The following is a 19074-nucleotide window of genomic DNA, read 5'->3' as shown; positions in this document are numbered from 1 at the left end:
TAACTATTTGTTATATCATTAGGAACTTTCTTTTTAATGATTTTATCTTGGACGTCAAACATGGGAATTTGAAATAAATATTGATTTTCAAAACTTCTAATCCCATCGTAGTTTCTCTTATGAAATCCACATAGTCAACTACTATTAAAATCACTCTCACGGCTAAAACACTTCGACTTTCATTATTATTGGAGAGTTGAATATGTGCGCTATCTTCTAACATAGTCGCATCTTCTTTCATACTGCATTCTCAATAAAGTCGGCATGTAATGAAGTTGACTTTCTGCTGCTATCATAATCACTTCATGAATAATCACGATTCCACCTTTAATACGTATTCATCATATTGTGTTATTTTCTTGATACATATTGTATTATAGTAATTTTGTTCACTGCAAATATAAACTTATTATTATTCTGTTTGTCAATGTCGTGGTTAGTTCATATTCATTTCACAAGTAAACCGACTCTCTATTATCTAATCTTCATTGCACTATATTTGCCGACAGTACAAATCCCCGTCTCCTTTTTCTTTTACTTATCACTTCTTGCTCAATTCTTCGATTTCTTCTCTCGTAGTCCTTTCCGGTGTTCTTAATCTGATCACTGCATTATATAACATGAATCGCTGTCTTCAAATTGATTTAAAAGTCTTTTATTATAATCGATTCTTCCACATAATGATCGATAATTATGAATCAATCAGAACCACCGCTAAGTGAATCGATAATCATTTATAATCTTTTGAGTCTGTCAAAGATAATGAGCGCTGCGCCTTATAATTCGTATCAGCAATGAAAGCAAGGATCAGGTTTTTAATAAATCTCATAGACCCACGATAATCATTCACCATTGTTGGTTTGGTTTGGTAATGATCTGCTACGTATTACAGTAATACTGTGGACCTTCGTATTGACTCAGCTTTGTTATTTGCAATGAAACCATAATCTGCCAGGAAACAAAATCAGAAGAATGATCTTCCATATGTTGTCTGTTTTCCTTTTTTTTTAAAATAATCTTTTCTCCCTTAATGTTCTTTGACCGCCTGATCATATGTTTTGTATACTTGTTGTGACCATTTCACACATCGCCCCATTGCAAATGGGGATCCCTGCTTTTTGCTTTCTAGGGTTTGTCTTTTAGGTCTTTTAGGGTTTTGTCCATTGGCCTTTGCATTTTGAGTGTCGCCAAGGGGATCACCTGGATAGCAGGTTCTGCTTGAGTTAGGTCAGGTTGGTGAGTGATGAAGTCTGAAAGTCCTGATCCTGAAATTTGGCTAAGTCTGGAATGTCTTGAAATTTGGCTAAGTCTGAAAGTCCTGATCCTGAAATTTGACTAAGTCTGGAAACTGAAAAACCTCAAAAAATTAGATTTTGCAATATAGCTCCTGGAGTTCTGAAACCACTCTCAAACATCCTGAAAGTATATATGGAATATAACTTAAAGTATAAGTGACATTTTCTTCTTATACTTAAATGTTATATTCCATAAAATTATCCTGTCGGAGAGTTCAAAAAAGTCAAATTTCGCTCCTGTCCTTCACTGAGGATCTAGAGTGAATTTCGCTCCTGACCCTCTCAGGATGTCCAAGGCGAATCGCTCCTGTCCCTCACCAAGGGTCCAGGGCGAAAAAAACCTATTGGAGTCATTTCTGACCTTGTTTGATCAAATTAAGATATCAAATGCGTGGTGGAGGACGAAATGAATGTGATAGAGCATCCAGACTTGATTAAAGACAATGAAATGATGGAATTTCGCCTAGAAGGGTAATTTCGCTCCTGTCCCTCACCAAGGGACCAGAGCGATTTTCTTTATATACACATTTTTAGACCTTTCTTGGACTAGAACTCTTATTCATGGCGTGTAACAAGGTGAAATCTTCCCGAGCAAGGACATTTCGTGATGAAAGGTGAGGCATTTTGGCCTAGAAGGCAAAATTCGCTCCTGTCCCTCACTGAAGGACCGGGGCTTGATTTTCAAATTTGCACTATTTTTGCAACATCAAAATGATTTTATGATTTGAAGAGATCAAGGGAAACATGATTTGTGCGTTGAATATAATTTGAGTGGTCCACAAACAAGGAAATATACCAAGATGACAAAAGGCGCTCCTGTCCCTTGCTGAATGTCCAGAGGGATTTTCTAAAAGTGCAATTTTCTTGCAAGGACAAAACAAGTTTTGTGATTGAAATGAATGGAAGAAGGCATGTTTAGCCCATTGAAGATAATTTGGAAGCCTAACAAAGGACGGATAAGCTTGAATTTGCAAAATCGCTCCTGTCCCTCTCTAAGGGACCAGGGCGAAAAACCTAATATCCACCCTTTCTCTTCAAGTTTGGACAAATCTAATCCTTGACATAAGTTTGAAATGAGGTTTAAAATGCCTTGAGGTGGAATTGAGATGCAAAGATTACAAATTTTGATGACAATGGGGAAAAGCGCTCCTGTCCCTCACTGAAGGACCAGGGCAATTTTTACAAGACCAATAACTTCCCTCCAAGGTTACGCTAAGGCAAGATTGTGCAACGATGAAAAAGTCTTCTAAGGCATGGTGAACAAAGATTTGACTTCAAAATTTGCTAATTCTAGGTTAAAATGCAAAAGTCGCTCCTATCCTTCACTGAAGGACCAGGGCGAAAAGCTTTGGAACACCTATTTTGCCTTGCAAAAACATGTTAAACATGTATGGAATGGATGAAAGAGATCATCACTTACCCCACATTGAGAGTTGGCAATTAAAAGGACGAAGGAATAAGAGCAAAAGTAAAAATCGCTCCTGTCCCTCTCCAAGGGTCCAGGGCGAAAAAGTCTTAAAGGCACCTTCCTCTTAGAGATCAAGTGAAATCAAACTCAAAAAATCCAGTTAAAAATGCCATTTAAATGTCTAGATGAAGTTTTGGGCGGAAAAAGGGAGGTATGCAAGGTCTAGATTGAAAAATCGCTCCTGGCCTTCACCAAGGGTCCAGGGCGAAATTGATGATATCCTTCATTTTTTGCATTAATTGAACGTTGACATTCCTTGAAATTCACCAAATTTGCTCACTTCGAAGCCTTTGGAAGATTAAATCAAATTCACATTAAATTAAAGGCATTTCAATTTAATAAATTAATTTTGTACCTTGAAATAATCAAAATAAACATCTTAGAGGTATTAAAATTAATTTAAATAATTAAAAGATTAAAGGTTGAGCACACAAGGCATTATTTTGTCTTTATTTATCAAGTCGGCCTTCTTCTTGGTGGTTTTTTATTTTATTTTAAGGCTTAATTGCTAGGTCGGCCTCAACAAGAATCAAGGTAAAGCGCTCTATATATTGGAGGTGTTTTTTCACAATTCAAATCATTCTTGCATTATCTCTCATGCGAACTTGAAGAGCACATTTTGAGGAGCGAAATCCAGAAGATTGAAGGTGAAATTAAGCAAGTTTGAAGGTGAATTTCCAGATTTTGGAGAAGCTAGTGGAAGTTGAAGTTCTTTTCCAAGCTAAAGGAGGTGTACTTCATCCAAGGGATGGCTATAAATCTTGCCCAACAAAATCCGGTCTTCTTCCTTCATTTTTCAAGGTTTTTTGTACTTAAGTACTCAAGGGAAGGTATGAAGAATTACTTTTTTGAAGATCTCATTCAAGACTTATTGTGATCCCATTGCAAAATCTAAGTTTTGAAAATCCAAATTCCATTCATAATTAATTTGAAAATGTATAGTTCTTGATTTATCATGACTTTTTTCAAATTAATTTCTTAAGTTTTACCTTTGAAAGGTCTTAAATTTCATGCTTTGAGGTTTGATGCTCAAAAGACTAACTTTAATATTTTGTGTAGGCATCAAATGGAGATCCCGGAGTTGGAAAATCAAGCCAGATCAAGGACGGTCTCCTCCAAGAAGATCAAGCAAGGAGAAGGGTGACTTCCTCCAGTCTAGCATTGACAAGGATGGCTTTCTTCGATCAAACATCATCAAGGGCGACTTCTCCAATCTAGCATTCCAAGGCGAGGTACATCAATCGTCCTGCACATCAAAGAAAAGGAAGTCAGAGCAAGGGTTCGTTGAAGAAGCAGATAGTTTCAGAAGAGTTAATTAAAACTAGCTTCTCAGCAACATCAAGTTGGCATCAACCAAGTGTCAGACGAGTTGGCATCCTAGTCATCACTTCTCCAGTCAGTATGGTCCACCTCAGCATGTCCAGATTCAATGTACCTAACTCATGGAAGGTGGCACAAACTTCGATGTACCTACCCCAGCTATCTATTGGTCGAATTTTCCAGAGAGGACATGTGTCCTTAAAAAGCAATTTTATCATTGGTCAAGCATTAAATGTTATGTAATGGTTGTAACAAACCCTAATTAGGGTTTTTATTGTTGAATCTTGGCCATTGATCTCAAATGGATCTGAGCCATTGATTTGTATTAAGGACACTATATAAGCCCTGACTCTTCATTTTGTAAAGGCAGTTAGAGAGTTAGAATGGAATAGAAGACAGATAGAGAGTAGTTAGAAGGTGATTAGCTAGTTGATAGAATAGCAATTAGAGTAGAGTAGAGAGAGAAGGCAAAGATTGTTGCCAAGATGTTGTTGTAAGAGACTTGTAAAACTTCATTGAAGAAATGGTGAAATTTATGGGTCGATTCGACAATTTGCATGGTCTCTATACTTCTCATATTTGATTTCATGTTATTAGATGAGTGGAAGAAATGTGCTTGATTGATGGTGAAATTCGTATATCCATACTACTAGCAGTTTGTTGATTGCAGACTTGCCTTGTGTAGTCAACTGGAATCATTCAGCTTAAGCTTAACTTCAATTGTCGCTTCTTCATTGATATGCATCAGCCTGATGGTGTCTATGCCGGTAGTGGTGATTTGAACATCATAAAGCTTTCCTTCGAAGATCGCACTAACCTTGTGGAGATGTTCCTGTGATGTCAAAACAAGACTTAGTTAGAATTTCATCAAAGATCATTCGTTGCTCCTACATTCTTAGTATTAGGATTAGATCCTTTCCTCGCCCTCATCTTTTTTCCTTTTTTTCCAATCTAAACCGGTAAAATCCTATGATTCCAGCAGATCAGACGTTCAGTCATCAAGTGTAAGTCCCCTTGTGATTCCAACAAAATCACATCATACCACAGAGAGCTTATCCACACGTAGAGATCCTACGACGAGGAATCTTGAAGTCATCCTGATTGATCCTTTTCGCGATATATTCAGCATTCAGAGACTTTATTCAAGAGAGGATAAGGTACCTTTAGGTATTTTATTCTGTGTTTGATAGTGTACAAAATACACGTCAACAATACTGAAGTCTGCAATTCTCTTAACAATCTCTATTCATGGTCATTTGCTTAATCGCTGAAGAATACTTTCTCCCTGTGATAACAAACCTCTATTCCTGGCTGGTGCACCAATGAAAGTGCTGCCTTAAGTAAAGAGAGTCTCTTAATGAGATCGTTGAAAATTTTGTCTATACATGCTTCATATTATAATTGCATGTAATTCCTTTGTCTATACTTTCTTCCTTGTAAACGACTTGTAGCTTGTCTTATAACTCCTAATCACTGAAATTCATCTCATAAGTGATTTCAACCACAAACAAGAGAATTGGGACGATGTGCCCGCACGTAATGTCTTTTTCAGAGTCACCACAACACTGATATTTATCTTTCTCCATCGATTGCTACGCCGCTGTCTTCCAAGGTTCAGTAGATGATCCTGTGTGTCTTTATATAGTTTAGACTCCCATTGCTGATCCTTTCTCTTTAATTAAATCACTATAATCTTATGATGCTTTACTATTATTATCTCATTAAATGCCTTCTGCATATTATCAATATGACTCTTAACATGGTAATTAGATATCAATGACGAATACATGACATTAATGATAATATGGTCTTTGTACCTTTGACGATAGCATTTCCATTTGGATTGTGTATTAAGCTCTTTTATTTAAATCACAACTATCCAATTCCTTAACTAATCATCTTTGACATCAATGACAACATTTCCATCAAGTTTGCTGCTCTGAAATTTCAGAATCTGATCCATCTGCAGAATAGCACTCCATCTGATGCAAATTCCCCTTTCCATGACACTTATGTCCGGGGGCCCAAGGTTCTCTGCAAGAGTAACAAAGATTCTTCCTCCGGAGGTCTTGACGGAGCTCATCATCCATACGACGAGGGAACCTCTTGGTCTGATTCGTGAACTTCTTCTTATCCTTTCTGAAAGGAAAAGGCTTGGACTGAATTTTACTCCTTGGGGCAGCCAACTCCATGCTTCGAGATTTTTTAATAGCTTCTGCCAGGGTGGGCGGATCAAAAGCTTTGATCTAACCATTCAAAGGTTCCTCAAGTCCTTAAGTGAAAAGGACAACCAACCGCTTCTCCGAGATGCTACTTACCATAACTGACAGGTTTTGGAATTCAGTTACATAAGTGTCCAACAAACCTTGTTGCTTGAGTTGTGCAAGTTCTCTAAACTTCACCTCTGGATCCCTGGTGTCAAATCTCTCAATCAGCTTGTTGGTGAAATCAGCATAGGTGGTGATTAAGTTATGACCAAGGGTGACCAACCCATGGTACTATTCGTGGGCCACTCCATCCAAGTGCAAGGTAGCAAACTTGATGGCATCCTCCTCCGGCATAGGCCTCAAGGACAAGTAATTGTCCAACTTTTGTACCCATGCTCTAGTTGTACTCTTAGCGCTTCCATCAAAGTGTGCTAAGGTCAGTCTTCCAAGAGCTTGCTGATAATCTCTTGGGGCAGCAGACTTATAGTCATTCCTCCTTCCTCTCTTCATTTTCTGATTCATAAACTGATCCAGAGTTAGGATATCTCGGATCTCACCAGGAAGAGAAGCATACTCCATGTAGCTGTTTCTTATTTCATCAGCTGTGGGTATTTTTGTTTCAACTTGTTGTACTTCTCTTGGCAGAAATACAGGTTGTAAAGGCCTTGGGGCTGAACCTCCATTGTTACTCTCGTTGTTACTCCCATTCCCTACAGGAGCGTTAAAAGTGCTGGCTTCCGGTCCATTATTGGGTTGGTTAGGGACCCCAACAACGTTCTGGTTAAGCTTGGCCAGTAGTAGAGACATCATGTCCATCATGGCATTGAATTGTCTTTCAGCCTTCTTATCAGGTGCCTCATTCGGTTCTGTAGTCTTATCTGCCATTGAATCCACTGAATCTAAAGAATCTAATTCCTTCCCTCTGTTCCTCAATACTTATGAAAATGTGTCTTCTTCCGGCACTATCGGAATCTGAAATTGCTGTCTCTTCTGCTCTCTGTTGTAGTAGCTGACGTCTTTGTCACTCATGGAGATTTCTGAGACCACTGAAACTCACAGGCTGGCAGGAAAACCAACTCTGATACCACTGTAATATCCCAGTTATTTTTTATTTTTAAGGCCTACAATAGATATCAACAAAAAGATAACCCATTAAGGTTAGAAATCATAAACTGAAACATGCTAGGAAAGTAACCCTTCCACTTTCTGATCACCAAGTGCCTAATGTGGGAAGGTAAGAGCATATGGTGTTGAGGGGATCATTAGTTTGATTAACTGAAAACTATGCAGTGGTCGGGCAGCAAGCCAGCCCCTTCCACTTATCCAGCGGATAGACAAGAAAACTTGGCGGTGAACCAGCCAAGTGAGATACACAAAAGTACGAATCACTCAACCGCAATATTTCAGCGGGAGGACTGCAGTTACATAACAATCTCAACTCGACCGCTTATGCAGTGGGAGGACCATTACACTTAGATATCACTTGACCACTTATGCAGTGGGAGGACTGAAATTACAATTTTGCTTGATAATAGGCGGCAAGCCAACCTCTTCCACTTTTCAGCGGGATGAGAATTACAACATAGAACTGGTTAGTAGTACTACTACTTAACCTTACAAAAATAGAGATATGAGAAAGAGAGTAATGCAGATTATCTCAATACAAACATGAATTTATGCTAATAACCAATCTGCAGGCTGGAATTGCAAAACCAGCAACCTAAGAAAACTCTAAAAAGCTCACAACTCTCTCAATACACATCCAAATCACTCCAAATCAATCCCAAACCCACACTGATTAACTGCAATGACAACCAACCCAAACCAAGATACCAAAATCCCCTTATTAATTTGCACACATCCCAATGCAAAACATAAAACCACGCCTAGCTCTAGAATTTCGATTTTGTCTAGTAATTTCAAAACTCAACTAAAAATGCCACAAACTTACAAAGTGTATCGCCATTACTGGGAAGGATGAAAGAGCTGATACCCATAACGGTCAGTCACTTCAACAGAGAGGTGTGATCGAAAATGCACTTCAGCCACAGGCAAACCAGCAAGTCCCCAAAATCGTTCCAACACCAAAAATGACTATGGCATGCTCTGAGAATGTAGTAGAATACAACACACAGCAAGGTACTATGTTTCAAGTACGAAATCAGGAAGCACTAGGGAGACACACTCTGAAGCGTCAAGTTCTGTTGCCAAACCGATAGCATAACATTACAAATTTTCAAGATGAACCAGCATGGGAGCCCAAGGCTCTTATTTATAACTTCACACCATCAAATTAAAATGCAAATTGCTTCAAACTCAACTTCTTTCATTTGCATTTCATTCCACCTCACGTGGATCCCAAGAGTGGCGCCATTCTCACAAGTCAACCTTCACGCCAAAAAGCATGGACCTACGATATTCACTTGGCAAACATTAGAGATGAAACATAAAAATAACATCTCCCTTAATAATATCGACATCGCCTTATTAAACATAAATTTCGCCAAGCAGTTAGGAGATTTAAGACATTAATCCCAAATTCAATAAATCAGTAGAAATTAATCAGATTAATTAAATATTAAACCTTAGGATAAGGAAATAATATTTAATTGTGTCACATATGACTCCCGTACTGATTACTGTCAAAAACCAGGATGAAACTGAGCCAGGAAGACCACTGAACTGCTGCAGGATCAGGACCCTGTCCACTGCCAGAAATATAATTATGCCACACTGCCACTTACTAAAAATAGTAAGTCAAGAACTAATGCTCCGAAAAGCATGATCTTCGCACCCAGTGACAGAGCATGGAGAGCTCAGTAGGACAGTATCACCAAAATAGCCATTCCCTGACTTACTAAAAATAGTAAGTCCTCGCCTCATCAATGCTGGACCCTCATTCTTCATTCCACCTATCCTACGGGTCTGAGGAATAGGCTAATGGACCACTGGGAGGTCATCAACGAGAAGGGGACTTTACACCTTAACATGACTATCCCAATAGGAGTTGTGACTGTCTAAACTAGTATTGTAGCAGTGGTGTCCATTGTGTGTTCTTGGGTGGTTGGGAGGGTAGAGAATCTGTAGGGAATGTGTTGAGATGTCCCCATAGAAGTGTCAAAGGGGCCTGTTTGCTTGTAAGCAACAATTGCATGTTGAGAGTGGAGATTGGGGTCCTAGTAAGGGATTGGTGTTGAGCAAGTGGTTACAAGGGGTGTATGAGTGTTGGGGAGTTGGATTGGGGTTTGATCATGTTGTTTTGCCCTATTTAAGTATATGTCAAGGGTTTGAGATGTGTTGAGAAGCATGGGTGTGTTGTTGGGGGTATGGAAGCCTTTTGAGTAACCAATGACCTGGTGAGGGGTTTGTGAGTGAGTGAAGAGTTATCACCTAATTTGATAGGTGAGTTGGGAGAAATATCTCCTTTAATTGGTTGTGTGTGGATGCTCTGCATCAGTTTCTTTGCACATGTCACAAGAAATGTGCTCTCCTTGTGAAAGTCTAAACGTCTCGATCTCATGGACTATTTGTGTTTTAACATTTGGCAACATCCACTCTATCACTATGTAGAGCCCATTCAGAACCTCCTTATCCACCTTGAAACCAAGGCGGTATTGGAATGTAGGATTGAGGTAATAAGCAGCTGCATGTACGGGCTTTTGAAGCTAAAGGTGCAATCTCCTATCAATGATCTCCCAAACGGGATGATACTTAGCCTCAACTCCCACATAGATGGATCTAATGGCCTCCTTGGCCCTATCCATGCCCTCATATATGTAGCCCATCGCGGGCTTCTCCCCATCAACAACTCATAGGAGAACTACCAAAGGCTCTTTAAATTGCAATTATTGTGAAACACTTAACATAAATAAGTGCGAACAAAAATAAGCAAATAAAAGAAAAATATGAATAAAAATTAAAACATAATTTCAAGGCTTTATAGACAATTTAGGATATCGGTAGGGTTACTAGTAGTTTCCCTTGGAACCCAGGCTTTGCTAATTCTTATGTTATCTTTGTTGTCCCTGAAAGATCCCATCCTTGCTGTCCCAGGGTTGCCTTTAGTGATCCCTGGAGAAGGCACTTCTTAAATGGAACAAAAGGAAGGCTTTAGTTAATCTTGATTTTTTCTTGTGCGTGTATAAATATATTTGAATGTCTGTGGTTTGTAAGCATCAATTAAGCCTTTCCATGCATTAAGAACCTATTTACATAATAACTTATTTTGTCAAAGTTGTTAATTGATTGATGTCCCAGTATTTAATTCATTTGATCTGTAATAAAATACTGACTTGATAATATTTGAAATTGCAGTAAGCTCTCTTTACGACTGGCTTTGCTATTTGGTTTTCTGTACTGCATATGGATACAAACATGTGCAATAAAGAACAAGGTATCGTATTTTTGTCAGGTGATATGAATTTGTACTGTTACATGGTTCATAACAATGCTGATTTCTATTAATATTCAAATACACTTCATTATTTTCAACGATGGTTGCATTCGAGTACTAACTCCTTCCCATTGAGTTGGTCAATATACATGTCAGAATAAAGAAAAGTTTTAATTAAAGTCTCTCAAACAATAGAGAAAATTCTTTATCAAACTTCAAACTTATAGAAATTTAATATCAAATAGTACTTCTATAAAGATACAAGATGAGCAATACAATATTCTGTTAGCTGCAACAAAGAATTTTCAGTATCGTAACGTGAAACGAATGATTCCATCAGATAGGCAAATCTAGTTTGTCTTAGAAATTGCTTTCATCATAAATTTAAGATTAAATATTTTGAATCGTTTGCTTAAACCGTCAGTTCCTCCTTGCACCAATGCCAAGGAAACAGCACAGAACAACATAATATAAATTTCAAGACTGCAGATAAGACTTTTAATTAATGAAAATCGGATGACAAAGATGGAGCTTTCTAAGAGCTAAGAACAAGGACACAAACTTGCTCAGTGTTGGAATATTAAGTTTTACCTTAATAAAGGTATCTTAGTGACTTGTTAATTTTTGTTATTTAATAATTAGTTATATTCCAATAAGCTGGTAGTTCAAGAAGTTATACTTGAGAGGCTTTTATAAAATCCATATTGTAATGCATTCCAAACATCAACTCTCAATAATATAAACATTATTCATATTTTCCATTGTGCAAATGTAGATGCTCTTGATTTTTCCAATATGGTATCAGAGCATCAGGGAAGAGGTTCTAGAGGCATCCAAAAAACATAGATGTGGCTGATGATTGATAAAGCTAATCAGTGTCTAATAGTATGCCAAAGTTCTAAATATTGCATGAAATACCTACATTTGTTTTGAGGGTATGAGTTTATTTTGAACAGTTCTCCAAGGTTTAAATGAGTATGGGATAGATTGCAAGGAAATACGTATTCAGCATAGATCACATTAATGGTGAACAGATATTCAACAAGGAAAAGCCACATTTTTTTTCTGGAAAATTCTGCAAGAATCATCCAATGAGAAGCAGCACAGTGTTGAAGAAAAAGGCATGCCGCTAAACTTAATATGTAGGGAGAGTTGTAGGTCAGAGTATTTATGGTAATCCAAGTAGAGAGCACAAATTTGAGAAGCTCTAAGCATGAGAAATCCCTGGTTATGAAGAGCACACGATTATAGGTTTGGGGGGGTGTGGGGGGAGGGTGAATTAGTTGAATACAATCTCTTACTTTTTTAAATTAACATCATAAGCATATAAATTTGCACAATATTATTCACATAAGATGCAACAAGTATGCAACACAAGAACGCAAGATTTACGTGGACACCCGTACGAGAGAAACCATGGAAGAATATTGCTTATATAAACTTGTCTCATAGGCACCAACCCCCACAGCTAAGCACCAACTTAGCGAGACACACCAATCTCTCCTTTAGAAAGCACCCACTTCTGAATTCTTCAATTGATATGTCTTCACAAAATCTGAAAGCAGATATACTTTCCTTCACAAATCTGCTTGTAGAATCGTAGATAATCTAATGGTTATCGTACAAATGCTCTCCTTCACAAATCTATTTGTTGATGATGATGCCAGACTTTCCTCCATAAATCTGAATGCAATGCTTTCACATATATTTCTGCCATAGACTCGTCTTTTAAATATTGCATATACTCTTCTTTACAAATCTGCCGTAGATCTTTCCTTTATTCTTTCTTTATAAATCTGCTATATATTCCTCTTTTAAATCTGCTCAAGTATGTCTCATAAATTTGCTCCAATATGCTTCAAAACAAATCTGAAATGCTCTTCATATTTCTCTACTCTAGAACTGCTCTAGATCTTCTCTTATTCATATGACATTCAATTGATTGCTTCTTGTTTCACTCTCAAAATATCTTCAATATATATCTTGCATAATGCCCCTTCATCCAAGAGATGCACCCCTCTAGAGAGGTTGGCCCAAACAGCAAACAATAATATTTATTTATTTTAAATCTTCCTTGCAAAGTGGGCACCCACTATGGCTCAGCCAATATGATAGAGATTTAAATGAACCTTTGTCTAGTTTGGCCAACACTGATGAAGATTTAAATGAACCTTTGTCTAGGTCGGCCCATAATTGATTTCTATTTTAAGGTGGCATCAAAACAATGAACGTTGGCCACCGCCAAACATAATATAATTTATTTTAATTCCTTTATAGGAAGTTGACAAGACTAGGAGGGTTAACCATTTAGAGAAGTGGCCTAATTAATATTATTTTAGTTTCTAGTATAAGAAATAAAGACTTTACTGCAATATCTCCTTGTAGGCCAGCATGTGCATAGGAAGAGTACCATCTCCTGGGTCAACCCATTAATGATCTGTTTTTTGCATTATGTCTGATCCAATTCTGCACTTATTTCTTCTCGAATGATGCTAGAATTTCTACTCCAAATCAGATATAAAGGCTGCACAAAGTCTTCTATGAGATCTTTGACATCAATGCTAATATCTCCAACGATCTCCCCCTTTGTCATTGATGTCAACCTTGCATAAAGATAACCTATAAATATGGTATAATTCTCCTCCTGTGTCTAACTGTCCCCCTTTGACATCAATGACAAAGGGATGTTCAAGTACTATCACAAAGAGTACTCCCCCTATCTATAATTCTTCCTCTTGACATTAACAGCATCATTTTCCTTTATCAACAACCCTCCCCTTTGATGTCAACCTTGCATAAAGATAACCTATAAATATGGTATAATTCTCCTCCCGTGTCTAACTCTCCCCCTTTGACATCAATGACAAAGGGATGTTCAAGTACTATCACAAAGAGTACTCCCCCTATCTATAATTCTTCCTCTTGACATTAACAACATCATTTTCACTCGGAAGGTACGTGTGTATTCGCCTTGTGTGTTGGACTTGGGTGGACTGTTTTGATCGCTACGTTCCGGTGCTTTCCCTACACTCTCGGCCACGCAAGCATCCTCTACACGTCCACCTTCAGCATCCCCAACACTTCGAGTACTTCCAAGTGTGTTGGACCTAAGTGAACTGTTTCGACTGCTACGTTCTGGTGGTTTCCTTGCACTCTCAGACATGTGCACGTCCTCTACACGTCCACCTCCAGCGTCCCAACACTCCGAGTACTTCCAGGCTTCGACTTGTCTCTGTGCTCCCTCCGGTCGAGGGTCGGCGGATCACCTAATCGCTTGGTCTTGACCACCCTGTGGCCTCTTCTCACCTTTGATGGGATCTACGGACATGAATCACTCAAGGCTGACCCGATTTCTTTTAAGGCAATGGCCCCAAAATGGTTACCGCTGCAACTAGTAAATTAAATATAGAAAATAACAATGTACATGACAATGCATACCAAGCACGGCAGTAAAATATATCTTTATTGGCACATGCAATCATTACAAAGAAGACCAAAGATGGTTGGCCAAGGATTACAACAAATCCGACAATAACGTCCTCCTTCCTTGGCAGTACATGACATATTTAAAGGACCTGACAATTGTCGAGAGGTACACAACCGTCAACCAATCGACACATAACTACCCGAGATTGATAACCCACTCAATACAATTAATTAATACATTGTTGGATAACAAATATTATCAAACATAACAATAGGTGTTGTTGGGTAATTAAGCATTAAGGTAAATTGTGCTACGGCAGTAGGATGGGTCCTCCCTACACCTCCGTCCTGAAGGCCCATCCGTGAAGGTATCTCCTCCTTGCCACTAGTGGGAAAAACCAGCTTTGTAGGATGCTCCACCAACTCGACTACCTCTGCAGGATGCTCCACCAACTTGGCGAATGCATGGAGAGATGCAGACGAGCCCGCCTAGCACTCAATCCCAAAAAATGCAGATTCATGGTGCCTCAAGGGAAGCTATTAGGACACATAGTGTGTAAGGCTGGACTCAAGACTGACCCGAACAAGATTCGGGTGATAGTGGAAATGGAGGCACCGGCAAATGTCATGGGAATCAAATCCTTCCTAGGACACATAGGGTATTATAGGCAGTTTATCAAAAATTTGCTCAAGTATCCTACCCTCTAGACAAGTTGATGAGGAGAGGTGAACGATACGAATGGGGGACGGCTCAGGAAGAGGCCTTCCAAGAACTGAAGTCACGATTGGTAGGTGCGCCAATCCTGACATATCCGAATTGGGACAAAGAGTTCCATGTACACGTCGACGCATCAAATTTTGCCATAGGGGCCACACTGGCGCAAGTTGGCGATCACGGGCTAGATCACTCGGTGTACTTCGCGAGCAGACTCCTATCAAAGGCGGAAAAAAACTATAGTACGACAGAGAGGGAAGCCCTGGGGATGGTGTACTCCATCCAAAAGTTTAGACATTACTTACTAGCCACACCGTTCACATTCAATGTGGACCACCAAGCATTAATGTACCTGGTGAATAAGCCAATCATTCAGGGGCGAATCAGCCGATGGCTGCTGTTGCTACATGAGTTTACATTCAACATTATTGTACGATCTGGGAAAAGCCATGTGATAGCCAACCAGCTATCTAGAATCAAGTCAGGGGAACCGGTGGAAGGAGTAAATGAAGACTTCCCGGACGCCCACTTATTCCGCATTGCCATTCTTCCTGCCTGGTACACAAGCATTGGGGAATATTTGTCGACATAATAATTCCCTAGAGAGATGCCACCAGGGGAGCGAAGGAAGCTCTTACTAAGGAGTAAGACGTTTCAACTCATTAATGGCCTTTTGTATAAAATGGGACCTGACCAGGTCCTACGGCAATGTGTCCTGGAGGAAGAAATTCAAGGTGTTTAACGGGAAGCACATGAAGGCCCGGCAAGAGGGCACATGGGGCCCGACACCATGGCCAGGAAAGTTCTATTGGCAGGGCTATGGTGGCCGACACTGCACAATGACGCCCGGGAGTGGGTGACGAGTTGTGACACGTGCCAACGGGCGGGGAGGCCGCTGAAGAGGGATTTTATTGAACAATGGGGGCTGGATTTCATCGGACCTTTGAAGGCAAGTCGAGCCCGACGATGCAGATACATCGTGGTGGCCACATAATACTTGACCAAGTGGGTCGAGGCACGGGCTCTGCCAGACAATTCAGCCGTCAGTTAGGCAAGGTTTATCTACGAGCAAATCATTACACAGTACAAGATTCCAATCCAATTGACGAGTGACCGGGGAGGAGATTTTGTCAATCATATAATCCGGTTGCTCATGACGGAGTTCAAGATATTACACTCCTTATCAAGCTCCTACTATCCTTGGGCGAACGGGCAAGCCGAGGCGACAAACAAAATAATCGTCTTTGTGATTTACAAGTCTTGCGGAGTGGAGAAGGAAGATTGGGAGGAACGCTTACCGTCCGGTACTGTGGGCGTACCGGACGACGTATAAGGTCACCACAGGACAGACCCCCTTCCAGTTAATGTTCAAGTAGGAAGCCATGGTGCCAGTGGAATTCATGATGCCGAGTCTTCGGATCGCCATTGACAACAAATTAGGCGACATGGAGAGTCTCCGAGAGCAGTTGTACGCCTTGAACAAATTGGATGAGCGACAAATGATGGCTCAGTGGGCGACAGAGACGGCACAACAGAGGCGAAAAACGTGGCACGACAAACACCTGTGAAGAATGCAGTTTACTCCCGGACAACTTGTGCTGAAGTTTAACAGACGCAATGAAATAAAGCTTGGCAAGTTCAAGGTAAAGTGGCTGGGTCCATTTAAGGCTCGCGAAGTCGGCACAAACGGAGCCATTGAACCGTGGACGCTCGACGGCAAGGAAATACCCGAGGCAGTCAACGGCTCGAAATTAAAGGTGTACCAGGAACGACGGGAATGCCCAGACTGTGAAAATTGAAAAAAAATTGTTTAAGTTGAAAAAAAAAAAAATTTATTGAAAAAAATTATAAGTTGAAAAAAACACCATTTTTGATATTTCTTTTACAAGCAATGTTTTTAATTTTGGCGAAAATGACAATGGGACCTAGTCAGTAGCGACATAAAGGAAAATAAAGTGCGGCACACATTGGAAATGGCGAAATAACAGTTTTAATTCCGTACAGACTAGGGCCAGTGAGAAGGAAATTCCTGTACGGAAATCATTGCCAGATCGACGGAAATCATTGCCAGATTGACGGAAAGCATTGCCAGGTACGAAATTTTACTTGTTAGTACGGGAGGACATTTTAGTACGGAACAATTCCATACAGTTTCGTACGGACACAAACTCCAGGGAAGAGGAAAAAAGACCGTACGATTCATTGGTGTAGGAAAAAAAGACCGTACGATAGCAAACTGGTCCATCCGCAGGGAAAGAGAAAGGTCCGTACGGTTTCTGAAGATGTTTTGATTACCAGGTGCCTATTCCGTACACCATTTCATCAGGGAAAGAAGTCGAAACTTGCCACGCCGTATACACTAAGCAGCCATACAACCATACCGGAATTGGCTATACACTACCCTAGGCAACAAAATTTAGTCGATGGAGCAGGCAACTAGAAGATTGAAGAAATTAGATTGGCGAAGGAGGCTACGGGAATCCTAGAGAGAACAACACGGAAAGGATTCGATGGGTGATCAGCAGGATGCGAGCCGAGGGAAGGCCGTGGTGCAAGTGGCACGCACGCACAAAGTCACACCAAACATTGTGACGTTTGAGGGACTAAATGGCAGTATGTGCAGACAATGGTGGGAAACGGCCCTAACCCTAGCCGACTTTGAGGTCAAAGTAGCCATTGCCAAAGCACGCGTCCATGACGTAGTACAAATGCCCATCTTTTCTATTAAGGAGTTTGAACCATGCTTGCGCACTATGATCAAAACCTATGATCCAGAGTTGTGTACGTCGTCATTTAAGTTTCAGCATACAGATATCATAGTTTCTTTCAATATGGATGATTTCAAGAGGGTTTTTGGCATTCCGGATAAAGGGAGAAAGATGGACAAAAATACAACAAAGATGCCCCATGAATGGAAAACGCAACTGTTAAAAGAAATGTGTTGGGATGACTTGACGACAGCCGACTGGGAAAGGATTCTCGCACCACAGGGCAGAGGGTTAAAGAAAACATTCCTGAAACCTGGCATCTGGCAGTGCTTGCTCGATTTGATGCAGAGTCGATTAACTTGCACAAGTAGGGCGTCGGATGTAGCGGTACCTATGATTGCACTGATGCAGGGCCTAAAGAAAGGTACGGTATATGATTGGGCGAGTTTGTTATCGAATAGAGCCCACAATTTCCTGATGCTAAAGCACAAAGTTTTTTACATGTCGTACCATGCCATCGGGTTGTTTTTGGACTCCGTACGAGTACAGGTACTAGCCAATCTGAGAGGGTGGTGACCACGAGACTGCATTGATTCCTTACAGCTAGCTATTTTCTATTGGACAGAGTTGGACGCACTCATAGCTGGTGGAGAGGGTCAGACTAGCAGGAAGAGAAGAAAGCAGGTCCCGGTGGTGGTGTCAGCCAGTGACACCGATTCAGGACAGGCAGAGAGTAGTGCAGACGAGAGTGTGGAGTCTGAGGAGACCTCAAGGTGTTTCGGAGGGGACACTACTTTTCGACACTCGGAGCTGGCTGAAGTAGAGGTGGCGACAGCGACCCCTGGTGCGGAAGAGGGCGGTTGCGCAGTGTCTTTTGGCCAGGTACCACATGGAACCCACGGGCTGCCAGCAGGGGGTGTGGCACAACCTCCAGGAGAGGGGGTTCAAGCAGGGCAGTTGTTATTCACACCACTTTCCTCGTTTGGGGTGACGACGGGAGTCCTTCCTGGGGTGGCCATTCCAGCATTCAGGCAAATGCATCCTTGTCCTATAATGCAAACACCTGCAGTGACCACCACTCCTTGTATCCCAGTGCGCTCACCTGTCACGGAACAGTAAATAGGGATGGAAGGCATGGGGCAGGCAAAGGACAGTGGGGAAGCAGTGGAGGACACAAACACATGGTTGGACCGGTATGCCGCCCCACCCATAGTTCCGGTAGGGCCACCACCTGCTACACCTCGGCATCCTACACAGGCTGAGGTAGTTGATTTGGGGGAGCATCCTAAGCAGGTAGAGGTAGCCGAGTTGGTGGAGCATCCTACAAAGCTGGTTTTGCCCACTAGTGGCAAGGAGGAGATACCTTCACGGATGGGCCTTCAGGATGGAGGTGTAGGGAGGACCCAGCCTACTGCCTGTTGATGTGTATTTTGTACACTACCAAACACAAAATAAAATACCTAAAGGTACCTTATCCTCTCTTGAACAAAGTTTCCCGACTGCTAAAGATCTCGCCGAAGGATCAGTCAGAGTAACTCCAAG

General features: G+C 40.7%; 1 protein-coding gene across 4 annotated transcripts in view; it reads left to right on the top strand.

Moving 5' to 3' along the window:
- LOC131047904 (UPF0641 membrane protein PJ4664.05) overlaps positions 1 to 19074 on the top strand; it is a 211880-nt gene that overhangs the window by 181382 nt on the left and 11424 nt on the right. For all 4 annotated transcript variants that reach the window (XM_057981715.2, XM_057981716.2, XM_057981719.2 and 1 more), the window contains one exon: positions 10605 to 10683. In XM_057981715.2, coding sequence (XP_057837698.1) covers positions 10605 to 10683 — 79 coding nt within the window. The remainder of the gene's footprint in view (positions 1 to 10604; positions 10684 to 19074) is intronic.

The sequence above is a fragment of the Cryptomeria japonica genome, chromosome 3, assembly GCF_030272615.1.
Source record: "Cryptomeria japonica chromosome 3, Sugi_1.0, whole genome shotgun sequence".
Classification (NCBI taxonomy): domain Eukaryota; kingdom Viridiplantae; phylum Streptophyta; class Pinopsida; order Cupressales; family Cupressaceae; genus Cryptomeria; species Cryptomeria japonica.
Note: the sequence above shows the minus strand (reverse complement) of the source record. Positions and strands in the feature narration are given on the sequence as shown.